This window comes from Pholcus phalangioides, unplaced genomic scaffold (genome assembly GCF_987345545.1).
Source record: "Pholcus phalangioides strain wild (caught in Gottingen) unplaced genomic scaffold, Ppha-v1.0 ptg000002l_1, whole genome shotgun sequence".
In the NCBI taxonomy this organism is placed as follows: Eukaryota; Metazoa; Arthropoda; class Arachnida; order Araneae; family Pholcidae; genus Pholcus; species Pholcus phalangioides.
This window is the reverse complement of record NW_028301595.1, coordinates 1,075,110-1,094,716: the sequence shown is the minus strand read 5'-3', so window position 1 is coordinate 1,094,716 and position 19,607 is coordinate 1,075,110. Positions and strand designations below refer to the sequence as shown.

General features: G+C 40.1%; 1 protein-coding gene across 1 annotated transcript; it reads left to right on the top strand.

Moving 5' to 3' along the window:
• The first annotated feature begins 1,921 nt into the window (after positions 1-1,921).
• Positions 1,922-19,401, top strand: LOC149089035 (venom peptide MmKTx1-like). Its single transcript, XM_089239529.1, has 3 exons — positions 1,922-2,145; positions 18,710-18,815; positions 19,258-19,401. The coding sequence occupies exons 1-3, from the start codon at positions 1,980-1,982 to the stop codon at positions 19,352-19,354; spliced, it is 369 nt and encodes a 122-aa protein (XP_089095655.1). The 5' UTR covers positions 1,922-1,979; the 3' UTR covers positions 19,355-19,401.
• The last annotated feature ends 206 nt before the right edge of the window (positions 19,402-19,607 follow it).

The following is a 19,607-nucleotide window of genomic DNA, read 5'->3' as shown; positions in this document are numbered from 1 at the left end:
AACCGCGGACTTTGATTTTATCGACAATGCTCAACAGATCGATTCGCGTTTATTCTTAATATAATACTTGAGCGAGCTTACAACAAAGCGAGCTGCAGTGAATCGTCAATCAATGCCCTCGTGCCCTCGTCGCTCCACATGAACTCGACTACCCAACACCTAGAAATAAAAATACTCAGGACGGACACATAGTGAAGCGACCACGAGGTACGGGAGTGGAGTGCATAATAGAGACTAGCGACGAAAACAATTGTTTTGTTCTACATTGCACATACTCGAGGAGCGAGACAAAGAAGTGAAAGTGGCCACTCAACGAGGTGCGCGACTTGAACAAACCTGTTTGTTTTCACCTCGATTATTTTCGCTATTTGCTGATTGGTTCGTTTCATCATCATCATCATCACACCCTTACATTTCAAAACCCTCAGGTGATTTTCTATATCCTTTACCGCGTGCTTCCTCCACCTTTATGCATTTTTTTTCCTTTCTAGTCGTTATTCTTGTAATTCATACCCCGTCGCTCTACTATGATCGCAGCCATTAGTGGCTCAAAGAGGCTCATAGTAAGATCATAGTGAGAGCGAAGTGCAAGCATGTGAGTGACAAACCAGTGTGCAAACATGTGAGTAACTAAAACAGTGTGTAAGCGTGTGAGTGAATAAACAGTGTGCAAGCGTGTGCATGACTAAAAGACTGACAAACGGCACCATGACCGCAGAAAAAATTGCTACCGCAGGGAGTCCCCAATCGAGGAGTTAGCTCACCAACCTTTCGATGAGTATAAAAACAAGCCTGCCATTCGGAATCGGCAATAAATTGTAGGTCCCGGTCTAATTAGCCCTCGTGTGGTGCAAAAAAAATGATCAAATGATCACTAAAAGACTGACTTAGTGAGCGTGTGAACGACCAAAAGAGAGTCGCAGGTGTACTTGCAGGAGTGGGGGGGGGGAGGGACGTCGAAGCGGGTTATAGCACAGGGTTACGAATTCAAGGAAAGAGTAGTCAAGAAAATTAGACTGGAACGGGAGAAGAGCGGCAAAATTCGTATAGCCCATAGGCGGCGCGACAAGACCATAAATGCGCCTCTGGCTGAAACAGAGGCAGCTTTTTTTAAATTGCTCGAAAACATGAGAAGAAAATACGTATGTCTCACTGACCCCGGGACCTTGCTCTAAAAGAAAATACTTCATACTTAGCATGTTTCTGCATTTGGTAGAGATGATTTTAACACCAAACGCGCGTTTAACGTCCACTATCATCATATCAAGGAAAAAAAGACTAGCAGCCAGTAACATTTTCGTTCACATATTTAATTATGTAAGATTTCAATCAAATTTTCACCTTTTTTTTGAATAACAGTATTAATTTAATATGGTAGTCTATTTATTTTTAAAATGCTTATATTATTGAAAAATGTGTGTATGTTCTCTGGTAAATTATGTAATCTTTTGCTTAAACGCATCATTTTCCAAACCGGTACGGATACATCGAAGTTCACGTATAACAAACAAATTCGATGGGTTTTTTTTGATTTGGTTATAAGCGTGTCCGACTGTACAAATACGAAATAATGAGAGAGAGAGAAAGATTCCATTATAAGCGTTCAGGTAACGACGTCTTTTGAAATTTATGGTCATCTTTGGTGTTGGGGAAAAAATTTCAATGTCACCTTGGACATAAAGACTCGAGGTAACGCATTGTTTGCGGATCAGAGACCCGAAGGTGTAAATGAATGCGCTCCATAACTCATCGATTTGTTTTAATTACTCGAGGCCTAGGAGAGACCCATTCATTCAAAAATGTTTCCCCATTCACTGTTACGTCCATTGAATTCTCTCGACATGTTTTAAAAATTATCGAATTGAAAAACCGGACATAAATAAGGAAACGCCGATTTCCTGAGGAAACGTTTTCTTTTTATTTCCTGCTGGTGGTAAAATCTCTTAAATAGTGGATCGTGTCTACCCGAACCATTTTAGATGCAAATGTTTAGCTCTCCCTGCACGATGCTTCTTCGTTTTGTGTTTTTGTCGTGTATGTTAGGGGTGGTCCTGTGCTACACGTTCGTCAAACCCCCCAACCCTATCGTCAGCGTCACCGTCGATGAAAATGGCAATGTCATCGAAACCGGAGGCGTTCAAAACAGTAAGTCTATTGATACGATTTATTTCACTTCGTTACCTTATGGCAGCTGTTCTTAACCCTTTTAATTAGCGAGCATTGAAATTTCGAAAGGAGAAAAATTTTGAGGGGTTATATATTAAGCAAACGAGGAACCATGAATGCTATTTGACTATTATTAAGAAAGTTATCGTAAATATTTAAAAAAAAGTTGTGATGTTGCACTTCAGGGGAACACTGTTATGATTTACATCGATTTGAATAGTATGAAAATGTCATTTATTGTTTGCAACCTTACTTTTCTGTCATTGTTGAAGAATGCGCAGCAATATATTCTCCACACATGGTACAGTACAATCCGGAATTACGTTCGGTAGCCGAAACACAATTTCCCGTGGGTTTCTATGGAAAATCGTTTAATTTGTTCCAGTTACTGCCCAAAATTCAAAGGTAAGTTTTTTAAAACACCAGGGAACGTTATAAAAAGGACAAAAAAAACCTGTCCGAAGGCCAAAATGAACAGCTTCAAAATTGAATAAATAAGAACTTATACAGGAAGATGAGAGGCAAGAACTTTTTTATTTTGAACTTTCTATACAACCAACACCAGTTTTAGTAGACTGAGCTGGTATCGACACAAACCCGTCGAGTTCGTATGTGTCCTCATTTATTCGTGATTTCGTCAGCTCATTGATGTCGCTCCGTCGAGTTTGATAAGCTGATAGAACGCAGGCTCTGAAAACACAGGTTCCCTTCTTTCTTTTTGATGCACTTCCTATTTTAGTTGGATCTTTCATTTTACATGAAATGATTCGAAAACTTTCAGGAAGAGAAACAAAGGTATATCTCGAAAGCTATTGCAAAGTTAATCGGGCTCGAGTGACAGTAATTCTGATACGATGCTCGAGTGGCGTAGTGGTAAAGATGCTTGTCTTCCACTATGAAAGTTACCATCGAGGTCCATGGGTTCGAATCCGGGCATAGAACATCAGAAGCAAGTTCTTTACCTACCGAACCTGCGGCGACCACTGATGGATGGAGCCTTCATTTCCTACTCAGCTCCACTGGTTGGAAATTACCGTATGGCAATATATGACCGGAGTTGGTGCGCGGTAAAGTAGTATTTCTGATATGATGATTATTGCTGAAATTTATCTCGCGAAGCGGTTGCTTTATGCTAGCGCGTGCACCCATATATCAACGGGAATGTTCATAGCCAAGGCAGAAAAATCACGAGTGTCAAAAATCGTTCTTGATTGGCTTGTCAAGAAATAGGAGACATGTGCATACCTTTGAGTGATACACATTCTGCTGGTCATTATAGAACCTTTGCATGAACAGGTCACAAGTAGAAATGTTTGAATGTTTAAGAATTGCTTAGAAGCATCAGATGCCGAAACGAGCTCAAAATATAAAATGGCGTTACTTGAAAAATATAAGGAAACCATTACAGTTGCTTTTTTAAGAGCAACACGGCTAAATAAAGGGTTAAAGCATATATGTTTAACCCATGGCCCGCGGGCCAGATGTGGTCCTCAGAGTCATCTCGTGTGGCCTACGACCTCAAACAACTTTCTAAAAATGAACTAAGCTGCTCATTTTTACAGATCACTCAACCCCTCAAGCCCGGAGGAGATTTAAATAATGGAATCGCTGGTTTTCGCAGATGTTCAGTAAAAAACATAACTTTTAACTAATCATTGAAGTAATTTGAAATTTTTTACGTTTATATATAAAATAAGGTCTTGTATATATATATATAATATTGCATAGTATTAGCATAGCATTACTTGAAAATTTATGTATTTTCTTTTTTTGAATTTTAATAATGTGATCCTCACTCCTCACGTGTTCTCAAGAGATCCGTAAGATCTGTCCAGGGAATTAGGGTTAGTAGGCATCCATGCCCGAACCTGGATTCGAAACCAGACTTGCACAGTCAGAGATTAGTTCCCTTACCATTGGATTGCCAGGCGGTAAGACTTCCGTTAGTAAAATTGTTTCTTTTCAACTCTACGGCTGCCAAAAATTGGTTTTGATTTCTATTTTCGGTTTATGTAACTATAAGGTCATCCCTTGTATAATTGACTAATAATTCTGTATAAACAATACTAGCTAAATACTTATGAATAAATTCACAAAATAGGTCAATAACATATGCTAGAAGATGGGGTAGGATAAAGATAAGGTAGATTTAACTGTTAACCGGGGTGTACAACGAGAAGGCTTACCACCTTCACCCCAATCGCAACCATAATCTACCCATAGAAATCAGAAAGATCACGGGAACCATAATCTACCCCTACAAATCAGAAGGATCATGGGAACCTTACTCTATCATGAAATACACGTATCAGAAGGACCACGGGAGCCGTGCTTTATCTATCACGAAATGCATCCAGGGCAACCATTCCTTATCTATCACGAAATGTACATATTAGAGGGACCACAGGAACAATATTTAATAGCAAAATACGTATCGGAAGGATCTCGGGAACCATGATCTATTTATACAAATCAGAAGGATCACGGCAACCCTACTCTATCTATCGCGGAATGTACATATCAGAAAGACCACGGGAACCATACTCTATTTATCGCGGAATGTACACATCAGAAGGACCACGGAAACCATACTCTATCGCGAAATGCACAAATCAGAAGAAATAATCTATCCATACAAATTAGAAGGACCACGGGAACCACACCTCATCTATCGTGAAATGTACATATCAGAACCATGGGAATTATGATCTATCCATACAAATTAGGACCACGGGAACTCCGCTCTGTCTATTGCGGAATGTACATATCAGAAAGACCACGGGAACCATTCTTCATCTATCGCTAAATGTACATATCAGAAGGATCATGAAACTATAATCTATCCATACAAATGAGAAGGACCAGGAGAACCTTACTCTATAGCAAAATACATATATCAGGACGACCACGGAACCATGCTTTATCTATCGCGAAATGAACATAGCAGAAGGACCACGGGAACCGTACACTATCTATCGGGAAATTTACATATCAGAAGCACCACGTGAACATAGTCTACCCATAGAAATCAGAAGAATCACGGGAAACAATCTATCCATACAAATTAGGAGGACCACGGGAACCTTACTCTATCTATCATGAAATGCACATATCAGAAGGACCACGGGACCCACAAATGGCCTTAGAATCTAGGTTCCTTCGCTTATGTCCATCACGAAATTTATACAGCAGAAGGACCTCGATAAGGGCGTGACAGTCCAGTTCGACGAGATGTTCGCCTAAAATACCAAACGATGTTGCTCGCGAGTTCGATACCCGATTCGTCCAACAGATACGGTGACATAAGATACAACAATGTAGATACGGTTCGCACACGTACGAAAGGTGTTTTACTTTCAGGCCCATTTGAGCGTTGAAGTTAAATATAGCAAATCTCCAGCTAAAATTCAATTGTGATAGTTTCAACCTTAATGTTTAAGAGAAATACGAAAATTAAATAATTCTCTCATATATAAACCAATACAAATTAGTGAAAATTTGCCCTTTTTTTCAACCGAAATTAGTGTTGAAATGTCAGCAGTTGGAAGTTCGTTTTTTGCCGATTTTCATTTGAAAACAATGACAAGTACTGAGTGGGGAGTTTTGAGTTTTTAAATGAACTGGTTATTTTAGCACGTGAAAAAAGTGGTAAAAATCGGAAAATTTTAATCATCGATATCTTGAATGAACTCTCTTGAATAACTCTTTTGCATTTTTTGATTGGGAACCGTGTAAAAACTTTGTTTATTTCCCCCAATAATTTATCTTCCTACACTTTTTGTCACACAGAAGTCCTTCGTCCGTATCATTCTGAGTAAAAATAGACTCAAGCATTACATTTCCACTTTCTAATCAATAAAAGATACTCCTTCCACAACATTACGCTTATAAAAGTTTAAAATGTTTTTATAAAAGAAGTAGCCATCTTGATCTGAAATTGCATGCATCTGGAATACAGTTAAGCATTCAAGCAAGTTGAATCTAGGTTGGCAGATAACATTGGCTCTGACCCAAAATCATTTTTTCGATACGTCAATAATGGATGTAAGGGGACAGTTGGCCCCCTCTCGATAGGAGGCTCAAAAGTAGAGAGCAATGTAGGCATGTGTAGTGCTTTCAATGACTTTTTCGCGTCGGTTTTTAATGGAGATAATGATATTCGATATACGGGTGTTGCATGGGGTAATAAAACGCTCAACGATATTCAAGTGGAAGACGTGGAGGTCCTAAATCTTCTAAGAAATGTATGTGCAAGCAAAGCACCAGGACCAGATGATATCTATCCCAGGGTTCTCAGGGAAGGTGCTAATGAATTGTTGGGGCCAGTCGCACAGATATACAGGAGTAGTGTTGCTGAGGGTATCGTCCCGAGAGATTGGAAACTGGCTAACGTTGTTCCTATATTTAAGAAGGGTAGTAGAGAAGTGGTGTCTAATTATCGTCCAGTGAGTTTGACGAGCTCCCTCTCGAAAATTTTGGAAATTATCATCAAAAGGCAGTTTGTGAAGTGGATAGACGAGAATAATGTATTGTCGGATAATCAGCATGGGTTCAGGAAGGGGAAGTCATGTGTAACTAACCTCCTTTGCTTCTATGATTACGTGACTAAGGCTTTGGGTAAGAGCAAAAATGTCGACGTGGTTTACCTTGATTTCCAGAAGGCATTCGATCGGGTCCAACATGGCAAACTCTTGAAGCGTTTACACGAGATTGGAATAGGGGGCAACTTGCTGAATTGGATAGAATCGTGGTTAAGAGATAGGTCGCAACGAGTTATGGTGAACGGGGAATTCTCTGGTTGGACAGACGTCACAAGTGGAGTTCCTCAGGGAACTGTCCTTGGCCCCATACTTTTTTCACTTTTTATCGATAAACTCGATCAGGGTATCGATGGAATTACTAGCAAATTCGCAGATGATGTGAAGCTAATGGGGGTAATCGGGAATGAAAGCGATAGGGAGTTGCTCCAGACCAACTTAAACAAGATTGCAGCATGGGCAAATGAATGGAGCATGACGTTTAGCGTAGATAAGTGCATGGTCGCTCATTTTGGTTCGAACAACCCACGGTTCTCTTACGAGTTGAATGGTGTCACTATCCCGGATGCAACTAGAGTCACCGATTTGGGAATTCTCATTGACGAGCGACTTAAGTTTTCTGAACATTGTTCAGCGGTTGTCAAAAAATCGAATAGAATGCTTGGTCTCATTTTCAAAAAGGTCTCTTCGCGTTCTCCTAAAGTCATTCTTCCGCTTTTTCGAGGCTTAGTTCGTCCTGGACTGGAGTATGCTGTAAGGTTTTGGAGACCATACCTACAGAGGGACATAGACTTGGTTGAAGGGGTGCAGAGAAGAGCTACGCGTGTCCTTATTGGCACACAGGGCTTGAGTTATGAAGAAAGACTTCATTTTTTGAATATGTTTACATTGGATGAACGCAGGTGTCGAGGAGATATGATCGAAGTGTTCAAAATTTCCAATGGGATGGATAGGATGGACCATGAACTTTTAGTACACCGCCAATCGACTGCTTTTACAAGGGGACACCAGTATCGATTGGTGAGGGACAATGCAAGGTTATGGTGTCGCAGGGAATTTTTCTCCAATAGGGTTGTTAATAAATGGAATAGCTTACCCCCGGAGGTAGTAAATTGTAACACAATTGACACGTTTAAAAAGGAAATACGATAAACATGTTGGGGTAAATCGGGAAGCTATCCATTCTTAGAATAAGACAACCATAAGTATGCTTTATGGGCATTGTATAATATTTTATCACGTGTATATATTGTTTATAACTTGTGTTAATTGCATTTTTAATTGGGTTGCTGTATTTTTGAAACATATGACAACCATATTTTTATGGGCATCTTTTTATCAGCCACCTCGTTGGGCATTTTGCCTGTTGTGGTGTTGTATTTGTATTTGTATTAAGACGTCATACTATACAGGCACAGAGGACAAAGAAAAAATTTTTACTTTATTTAGCTCCTAAAATATTTAATTTACTGTACTTCCTCAGTTAATGAACAATCATTGCATGTACATCTTTTTTTTGAATTTAAAATCTTGGCTGTTAACTCAAGAAGATTTAAATTACCTATTTGACGTTGTAACGTAATCTTGTTTCGTCGCTAAATGCAGATTCTTTTGTCTATCAACTCCATTCCTGTTGCCACTTATTTCTGTATTATATAGCCTATATATGAATTATTTTTTTCTTCCGTTAGTATTTGCACCGAAAAACTATCAACTTTTTGTTTTTCTGGGCTTACAAGCTCGCTTAGCCCTAAATGTTTTGCGTCTGTGCTTCAACTGAATAAAATTATCATAATTATTTAAAAATAAAATATCCCAATTTTGAATTCAAGCTGGTAATTTTCCATATCGAACTCCAACTCTTAAACGGACCACAGAACTATTCCACTTTCCGACGCTTTTCGAGGAACACCTCGTATATGTTACGGTAAATGTGATAAATCAATGAGATTATGCATAATCACCGGATTTATATCGGTTATTATGCATATTCACCGATCAAAATGGTCGGTGATTATGTATAAAAACGACGATTATGCGAAATCATCAGATTCATCACATTTACCGTAAAATATTCAAGGCACCAGCGTATAAGTGTTGTCGGAATTAGTGCTCCGGGATAAAGTTTTCTTCTGAAAAGTGCTCCGCTACGCAGAAAGTTTGGGAGCCACTGGCCTAGAACAATGTTAAATGGAGCGAGGTGTGAGTGATCGAGCACGTGTATAACAGCGATCCGCGTCGGAAGAAAACGCCGTCCAAATAGCATGCGCACCGATTGAGCCAATTTCTTTACAGATTGCATTATTTCTTATACCATTGAAGGACCGGACACACCCTGCTTCCCATCGCAAGGAGATATCGAAGCGTTCCCGAAAGATGAGTGCATCGGAAATTTTACTGAATGAGTGTATATATGTATATACAGGGTGGTTATAAAAAAACTATCCCGACATATGGGCCCCTAACTATCATACCATTCACAGAAACTGAATGAAATTTTGGCATAAGGTATTTTGAGGTATGCGCTCAAGAATGATATGGAAAACAACAGTGTCACTCTAACAGTTACGGTTACAGTGAGAAAAGTTCGAAAATATCAAATGGCAACACCAAGTTTTTTGTATTGGAATGTGATCTCCATTGTGAAAAACCCTAAATAGCGTTCGAACGGCAACTGTAGTATGAAAATCACCGGCGGTAGATAGGCTAAAAGTGAGGACAACCAATAAGGACAGAGAAGCAGCATAAAATAAAGCATTTTATTGTGTTTCACAAATTTTCCACATGACCTTGTGGAGGACTAATCAGGCTGGGATCCCAGCCGAAGAAACGGTGCGACGAATGAAACGAACATTAATGCTCTGGTGCACGGCAAAGTCATTTTTACTTTTTCCTTGCCTAGCTCTGGGGATTTTCGTGCTACAGGTGCCATTCCAACGCTATTTAGTGTTTTTCAGTATGGAGATCGCATTCCAATACGAAAAACTTGGTGTTGCCATTTGATATTTTCGAAATTTTCTCACTGTAACCGTAACTGTTAGAGTGACACTGTTGTTTTCCATATCATTCTTGAGCGCATACCTCAAAATACCTTATGCCAAAATTTCATTCAGTTTCTGTGAATGGTATGATAGTTAGGGGCCCATATGTCGGGATAGTTTTTTTATAATCACCCCGTATATCTATAAAAATTTGTATAACAGAATAGCAAGTCCGATTACAGGAGTATAAATCAACGAAATAATTATGATGAATCGTGGTCTAAGAATCGAAGTCTAAATTAATATTGTAGCGTCCTTATCACGTCTGGACACGATAACCAAAGTTCCGTTGGTGGCGTTCGTTGGATGCCACAAGTTGTGGTCGCATAAGCCGTACAATGACAAATGTCATGTTCGCGTCACATGGGGTCCTTTTCCAAGTCAGCCAATGTTCGGACACCCAGGTGTGTTTTAGCTCATTCTAGGAGCAGATTTCTGTTCCATAAGTATCCTACATCTTAATTCTCCTTGACAATTAGGAGAATTTCATCATTCCCGAAGCTAAATCGGCTGGCTAACTTGATTATAGGTGGCATTGATTCACCACGTTTACATGTTAAGTGTTTATTGTTTCTCCAATAAAGTTCGCCATTCAACGCCATATCAGTTTCGTGAATTTCCAGTATCCCTACATGGCCGCAAGTTGTAGATTCTCCCTGGTATCAGCTTTACTGGTCTGGAAAGCTGAAATTCATCCTGCTTCCGTAGTCCACCCTTCTTGTCATGCAGGTCTAAAAATTGAATCAAATTTTGAATGCACGAGAAGTTCATTGGACTTTTTAGTATTCTTCTCTTGAATGCCGTCATCTGACTTTGTAACATCTGACCAAAATAAAATGCGGATGTGTGTGGACATTGGCAGACGTAGTGCCATAGCGAGACCGTAGCACCACACTTACAAGCATTGTGAGATGATCGTTCAAAGCGCTGCAAGTATGTCGGAAACAGACCATGCTCAGTTAAAAGGATGGTTTTTGTTCGCGGCCATACACAACTGCGCAAAGCCACTCGACGTTGTATCTTGTAGGCGTCTTTCGCTGAGTTCTTGTTCCATTCAGTTTGCTAAAGATGAAGCATTCTGTCTTTCAAGATATTGCGGGCATGACTCCTCGGCCAAGGTAGAACAACCAAGTCGCCTCTTTGGCAAGTTGATCCGCTTTTTCGTTTCCAGCAATATCTACGTGCGCTTTGACCCAAACTAATCTTATGTTGTCGCGAGCGCGTAGGATAAGACGAATACTCCGTACGTCAGGGTTAGGTGAACGAGGATCTGGTGTGGCTAGGAGGCCAGATGCGCTATCTGTCAAGATTGTCACTGGACAAAGCATTTCTTCCGCACGTTTAACAGCACTGAGTAACTGAGTATCACAAAAATCTCGGCCTGGAATACGCTATTCTCTTTAGCTAACCTTTGACTCCATTTCTATTCTATTGAGCCATCTTCCGCTAGTATCATATACGCACAGCCAGTAGCCGTTTCTGTATTAAAACCATCAGTGAATATTTTCTTAGAGCCCAAGGAATCAATATTATCAATACCAAATGACATTTGAGACTTGGTGAGATCACTGCTCGGGTGAATCAGCCTTGCCTTATGTTGCTGCTCAAATCGGCTTGACGGAATTCGCTGCTCGTGCACTATTATGTCCATTTCAAGATGTAGCAGTCTGGTCTACTGTCAGACAAAAAAGATCCGAGCTGGTTAAATAAGTTAAAAATAATAATAAATAGGGGGAACGCGTTGCTAACTATACGATAGCCGAAACCATCATGTGATAATACAAACATAGTGCTAGAAGATTTTTCGATTCCGACAGCCTCACCTTCTAAACGACTCGCTTCACAAACCGGAATTGGCACAAATACGCAGGTAATTCGGTGCTTTAACGGAATTTATAGCAAGAGAACCGTTTCGGTGCAGTTTGGCGAAGCTCTTGCATACCTGCCCACAGAGAGTAACAGGTCTACAACGATACAACTATTCAATCATTACATTGAGTTATTAATCACTTTTACACTTGATATACAATTATTATACTTCACTCATAGTTGAAAAAACTGACGGAAGATGGCAGCACTACACATAACAAGCATCTCACACAGAAACAGACTTCACTTTAGGTTGACGGCATATACATGCACAGCTTCAAGCATGCCCCGGGTCTTCCACCTGCTTCATTGAGACAGAGCGGCGGGGGAACAGCTGTCGTATGGTCCGCCACTTGGCGATTATTTGGCGCCACACATGTCTGATGGCCCGACGAAGAGTCGCCAAGGCCGTCAGACACTACGGACGCCGAAAAAAAAGCGTGCAAAACATAATAGAAACCACCAAGCATAAAAATATAAAAAAATATCAGTTAAAAAAAAATTACACCTGGCCCATTTTTTTAATAATAAAAAGATCGGGGCATAAGGAATTCCGGGCATAAATATTCCATGCATTAAAACTAAAACCCGGACCCTTTTTTTTAAATAAACGGATCCGGGCATGTTGAATAAATAAATAAATATTCTATGCATTAAAACTAAAACCCGGACCCTTTTTTTTAAATAAACGGATCCGGGCATGTTGAATAAATAAATATTTATGCATTAAAATTAAAACCCGGACCCTTTTCTTTAAGTAAACGGGTCCGGGCATGAAAAATTCTGTAGGTTCATTTTAAATAATAAACCGATAAAACAGAAGGCATGGCAATGGATGAATAACTAATAAATACAACGAAATAATAAAATGGTATGATACAACCTGAGCAGTAGATAATCCAAATAACTAGAGCTACAGAAGGGAGGAATAATAATGAGAGAGAGACGCGCTGGAAATGGAACAACGGCTGCTTAGAATTTTTGAAAAAACGCGGTGAACAAAAGAAAAATCCTGTTTATTGAAGCTAGCGCCATCTAGTATCACCCAACGAAACCGGAAAAGTGTTAAAAAATACGGCAACCCAGAGAAGCATTATGACGGTCTTGGCGACTTATCGCGAGAAAAAAGTCGCCAAAGTCGTGGCGGACCATACTGCATCTGTTCCGCGGCGGGTCATGATCTGGTTAGGAGGAGTATGTATCCCTTGATATCACCCAGTGTTCAATTGGCTGAATTCGCCCCTGCAACTATCGATTGGCTTTCGTCGAGCATGCCTTCGAGAAAGCTATTATGGTCTGCCCAAGTACCTTTCTACAGTCGATCCCGTTTATAACGTTCCTACAAGGAAAACACACAATGTGAATCCCCACCTAGGTGTCGAGATCTGTAGATCGAGATGGTCATGTGCATGTCACAAGCCATGCGAGGTGACACGTTCGTCGATGAAGTGTGTGTGTGTCTAACTCTGTGAACAAGAAATTTAATTTCGTGCGATTCTTCCTTTTCTAAGCCGAGCACAACTCTGGTCTTCCACCATTCGGCAGGCATGGATCCATTGCGATGCGTTGGGAAGGGCGAATTTCGTAATTTCGTTGGATCGTCCCACATTTTACGGGACGAGCAGATTTCCCCGTTTTATTCAGCTCCTATGGGAGGGGGTGCCCCCACCCCGTATCCACGCTTGAGCGAAGGTAGACATCTTCAGCTGCGAATGGAACGGAGGCAGTCACCTTCAGATTCGAATAGAGCTGAGGCAGTTATCTTCAGCTCCATTCAGAGCTGTATTTGCTGAGAACCTAAAGTTATCTTCAGCTCTGAATGGAGCTGAGGTAGGCATCTTCAGGTGCGAATAGAGGAAAGCAGATATCTTCAGCTTCTCGAATGAAGACAAAGCAGACATCCTCAGCGCCGAATGGCAGGGTGTGATCTATATGGTGATGCGTCGGAGAAGCGACTTACTGTCTAGGTGCATTGGATCATCCCGTATTTTACGGGCCACACAAATTTCCCTCATGTTATTCGGCTCTTGGGAGAGGTGGTCGCCACTATCGTCCCCCTGTGGATCCGCGCTTGCCATTCAGAAATTTACTACATCCACTCCTTTCTTTAAGTGAATTGTGTCGGAAGTGTGTGAGTGTGTTTATACCTAAACAGTCTGCGTGCGTATCTAATGCAGTCGAGCCCGCTTATAACGAAATCGGATAACATGAAGAGAGTATCTGTTATAACCAATTTTTTTTCTATCTCAGTGAATCAGCAATATCTAAATAATGTTAAAAATATCGCTTATAACGAATTGCCTTTTCTTTACGAATATCGCATATAAGGAAGTTTTTGGTTTAAAATGGATTTTTTTCTCACATTATATAATCTATATATATAAAATTGATTTTCTGTGTGTCTGTGTGTGTATGTTCTCTATACAAATCTACAATTTTAGATCGATCGTCACCAAATTTTGCATATATACCAAATGGGACCCGACTTGAACGATAGGCTACTTTAAAATTTTGTCGAAGCAGGGCAAGTGCCCCAAATGGGTGAAAAACTGTCGGGCAACAATGGTTTTTGGGCCTCAACAATCACACTCTGAACTTTTACTTTGGTTACCGTGGTTCCCTAGCGATGAGTTTCAGACGTGTTTATGCCTTTACAACGGTTTGTCACTTCTTTAATCCTGTTAGTATATGTATAATAGTTTATGCCTTTATAATGGTTTGCCACATTTTCAATATACTCTCAGTAATGAGCCTTTTTAATAGACGTCATAATCATCATCAGCATCGCTTTGAAAGTCAGGAAAAGGGTGATCCTCATAGAGATCAGTGCTAAAATTGTCGATTTTACTGTAGAAATGCGGAAATTAGTGGGATTTTCCGCCCCATCAATAATTTTAAAAATTGTATTGAATTCTCAATTTTTGAAATATTAAGGTGGCTTAGAGATATACGAAGCCCAGGAGATTAAAAATGAAGTAATTAGCCGGACCTACTTTTGAGTTAGACAATCATGCAATAACATTGATTTCAGCCTTTTATTTACATCTTCTCAAGCATGAAAAATAATGTCTCCGTATTGTCTTTTGATATTCAACTGCATTAATTCATAGCTTAGGATGTTTTAAAATGAATTATGGGCCCGTAAAGTACATCGAAGAAATTCCACAGCTTCAATTAAGCATTTTTGAAACCTGAAAGAGGCAGATGGATAAATTAAAGTTCAGGGGGGGGGGATCGAAATACCTAGCGCCCCTTAAAAAAGGATAAAAAGTATATATTCATTTCTGTTTCTTTAAATCTAGATTTGTTTAGTTCATGAGTCGCACAGGAAGTCACCATATTGGTTAACTTAGACACGGTTTGCATGTCCCTCAAAGAAAGAGGTAGATATCACGTGTTTCTAACAGCCTCATTGAAGAAAACCCGGGCAGCGCCGGGTATTATAGCTAGTAGTCCCATAAAATCAGATTTATCTTGCAGAAACAAAGTCTGAACGTAAAGTACAAACTGTTCTATCCAAGGAAGGCTATGTGTGTATGTTTTGTCAGCGCCATCTATAGCTAGCTGCTGGGCCGCTCTTACTCGACGCGGGGCCCGGTGCGAAAATAATAGCGGGGCCAGAGGCGTCTTGAAATAAAATATTTTGGGGGTCCCCCCTTAGCCTTGATTTGCTTTTTCTTTTGTGAGGGGGGGGGGGGAATCGAAAATTCAGAAAATAAAAATCATGTAAATTCAGAATAAAAGTGAGAAATGATTCCAGTTCCCATGAAAATTGTAAATACAGTCGAATCCCGTTATAACGAACTCCAAGAGACCGTAGAAATCACTTCGTTATAAAAGAATCTCAGGTTATTTGGAAATGTCCCTACGTAAACTTATCCGGGGATTATAAAAGTGTTCGTTAAAACTATATTTTCGCTATTCGTTAAAACGGGATTCGACTGTATATATGACAAATAATTTCAGAATTGGTAAAAATTCAGAATATGTGATTTCTTGCGCATAATATATATATAAATACGCGATTAATAATCATTTACTAAAACATTGATATGTCATTGAATAATGATGTATCCCATATTTCGAATTTCTATACAGTATGTCTGATGTATAGCGTCATGTTTCCTGTAAATTTCATAAACGTTGGTTGAAAACTCGGCATGTTATGATCAAAAATCATGCGATGAAAATTGGAATTTTTACAGGAATCATTCATATTTTTATGAATATACGTGCGTATTCTCACGAAAATGCACAAAAATATTGCACAAAGTTGGCACAGTATTTTTTCAAAGTTGCAAGTCATTTGCAGCTTTCTCCGATGCAGGGTTGATCAAAACATTTTTTTCTTATTTAATTTTCTGTCGGTCTCCTAAATGTACTCGTGACTAAAGTTTTACTGGAAATTGGTAAGTACTAATACAGGGTATATAAAATATATTGTTATGAAAATACCGATAGCCCAATTTTTGGAGAATCCTTCGGCACAATAGTCTCCGGTTGCCAAACTGGAAGTGTAAAGATAAACACTCGAATCGCGTGGAAAGAATCGAGAAGGTCTTCGTTGACCTCCATACGGTGGCGCCGCCCGACTGGTATTACGTAGAATTTCTGGAAAATTCGATGTCTTTAAAAACGATGCGTGGAATAGAGGGAGTAGTGAGTGTTGTTGGACTTTATATCCTCAACTGCGAGATTCTTATTTGTGAATAATTGTAAATAGCTGTTTTTTGTGAATAAATCTGCGACGTTCTGAAAACTATTTCATCCTCTGCTTATTTTAAGGACTTGTGAGAAATTATCCGGAACAATATGACTGAAATTTCCGAACGGTTTTCCCTGTATTTTTCTAGAAATTCGAGAAAATGTCTAAACTCCAAACCAAAAGACTTTTGGCAATACAGTGCATCTCGTTATCTATATTCTGCCCCCGGGTCGGACCTAGGAGCTGAAAAATTCACAGAGGTGGCTGATGTGACCTACTGCTATAAATTCTAAAAGAATTTCAACCAGATCACATTTTTGTGACGAGGCCCCTCGTCTCTTGGGGTGCCTGGGTGGGTCCCATGCATTAAGACGGCACTTGATCTCTTAAATGCGGATAGCGCTGGTTCTGTTCATTTTTCCAGAACTGCTGGAATAAAGACGGATCGATACAACCACAGTTTCGTTTATGTCAGCGTATCTCAGTCTTTGTTAACCCCAGGACCATCGAAATGTCTTTCTTTCTAATCGAGCACGATTCCTGTCTATCGCCATTGGCAATTTATTGCCGATTGAGTTGTGTCGGAAGCGCGTGCATGTGGGAACCTAACAGTCTGAGTGCGTATCTAGTGTTGTCTGTGTGGATTGTTAGCACTGCATCTATACTTCAAATCGTGAGTGAAGTGTAATGATTGAATATTTGTACCGTTGTAGGCCTGCTGCTCTCTCTGGCGGGACTTTCTAATGTGGATTTCGGCCCGCATTTGCGCTTCGATGTTGGGATCCACAGAAAACCAACTTCAGTCGACCACCCCACTGTGGTGACGGTGGAGACCACTCATGGCCCCCACATCCGGGAGCAGGGCCCTAGGCTGAGATTTTTTGCGGGCTCCCAAAGCCAAACTTTCAAGGCCCCTTTATGATGAATTTATAGCGTGAAAAAACAAAAAATGATGAAAATTATCCCGGGCCGCAGGGCTCGAGCCCTGTCAGTTCCACCCTTGTGGAGCCATGAGACCACTAGACTACAGAGGCAACGAATATCTCAATCTTTCCTTGGAGCTCGTGTGCACTGAACGGGACCGTACATGGACGGCCGGACCTAAGTCATGCCAAATATCACAATTGCTAACACTGCCAGTAGATGGCACTTAACCGAGGATGATGTTACTCTCCGCTATCCATACAAAGGTTTTAACAGCTGGCTGATGCGAAGATATATTTGGGAAAGAAAGAAGATTCAACTGTCCTTGCGGGGAATCGAACCGACGACCTTTCACTTTCCGGGTTAACGCCCTAAACCACTAGACTCAAAGGCAACGAATTTTATCTTATGCTTTCCTTGGAGTGGGGGTCCGTGGATTCGATTCCCCGCAAGGGGCAGTTGAATTTTCTCTTTCCTAAATGTATCTTAGCATCAGCCAGCTGATAAAAACCTTCGTATGGATAGTGGAGAGTGACATCATTCTTGCCGCAAATTACTGGCGAAAAATTGATCCTAGAGGCACACTTCCAGTTAGAAAAAGTATGCAATTATAACGAGGAGATCGAAGTTTAAAAACCACAGAAAGCAAATTTCAGCCGACCACCACTGAAGGTCGGGTACGAACCCGGTCCTTCACGATAACGTGTAAGTTATTTACCACATCTTGCATTAGGACACAAGTGTTGGAACGGTCACGTTCTTGTCATGCCTACACAACTGGCTACTCTTTAAGGTTGCTACACACACTACTATGACGTCACGTCAGTTACATGCTGAATTCCGGTTCGTGGGAATTCTGTGACGGGGGGGGGGGGGGAGGTATCATTTTCACGTCACAGTAGTGTGTAGCAGCTTTAAAAGTTGGATCTAACGTTTGTGTCTCCTCCTAATCGTGGCTCGCCTCTCTGTCTCAATGAAGAGATTTTAGAAGAATGTTCGTAGAAGACCTGGCCGTGCTGGTAAATGGGCGTTTTGTGAACCTAACGTGAAGTCTGTTTCTGTGGCCGGGATTACACTATAAAAGTTTTAGAAAAGTTCTTTTACAAAATTTGAAAATGAAACCAAATGTGTATCGGTTACATTCGAGCGAATTAAAAAAAAGCACATCAGGCTTATTGTTTTTTTTCAAGTTTTGCAAAAGATCTTTTATAGCGTATTCCCGCCCTAACTGTATGAGACAGGGCTGGACAAATCTATTATTGCCCAATATTTCCGGTGTGTAAAAATTTTGACCGGGCACCCGACGCTAGCATATAAAACATTCATTCGGGCTTGTATTACAATCAAGTCGGGCATGAAAATTTTTGGAGTTTTGTCGAGTTCGAGTACGAGGCAAAAGTGTATCACGTGAAATCGTATTTTTATGAAATCTGTTTCGTATGATAACACGTTTTTTCAATTAACAGGTGACTGCGAGATAAACGGTCTAATCATAAAAGACGGTGAAACGGTGCGAAAGGAATACCCCTGCGAGTCTTACTCGTGTAACAATGGATTCATCAGCGGTCAAGGGTGAGTCACGAAATGTATCCTACAACACTCCTTTTTCTGAAAATCTCATCAACAAGATATCATGTATGTCTAAACATAGGGCAGGGGATGACATCCCAGGCGCAATGTTGCCATGGCGACTAAAAAAATTCGTATTGGCGTCCAAAGTTTTCATATGTTATTGCTAAATTGACGTCTAAAGGCCAAAAGGAAACAAAAAAAATTTGAAATTTACGTCAGTGTCAATCAAGTCCCTGAAAAGTGAAACGAACATTATTTCGAACCGTTGTTCTCAGTAAAAATTCATAAACTTCTCCTGAAAAATTGTGCTGGCACCTAATTTTTCTTTTGTCGATTTGTCAAGTTCCTGGTATGCCGTTACAATATGATCCGTATCCTTGTCGATGAAATATGTAAATAATGTAAATGAAAGAAATTGAAATATTGTAATTTTGATTTGCAGGTGCTCACCGATGTGGCCGCCACCTAGTTGCAGACTCGTTGACGGTAAAGGCCCTTTTCCACAATGTTGCAAACAAGTGCAATGCGGCGACACATGAGTGGATACATTCTCTTTTTTTTATTGATAATAAAGAAACCAGTCTAATTTATTGTTTTTTGAATCGAATTCATTTTCTACCCCTTCGGTTACAAGCGATTGGCAAGAAATTCGGATGTTCTATATTTGATTAATCGGCGATAAATATGGTAACCTTGTCCTAACACAACACGTTAAGGCCCGTTTACACTCGTTAAGTGAGTGATTGAGAAGTTAACTAAATTTTAAGTTGTCAAGTACTTTAAAATTAATAC

Coding starts and splice junctions, on each gene's coding strand:
- LOC149089035 (XM_089239529.1), top strand. CDS start 1,980: ATGCAAATGTTTAGCTCTCCCTGCACGATGCTTCTTCGTTTTGTGTTT. Junction 2,146..18,709: donor AACCGGAGGCGTTCAAAACA/GTAAGTCTATTG, acceptor TTCAATTAACAG/GTGACTGCGAGATAAACGGT. Junction 18,816..19,257: donor GGATTCATCAGCGGTCAAGG/GTGAGTCACGAA, acceptor TTTGATTTGCAG/GTGCTCACCGATGTGGCCGC.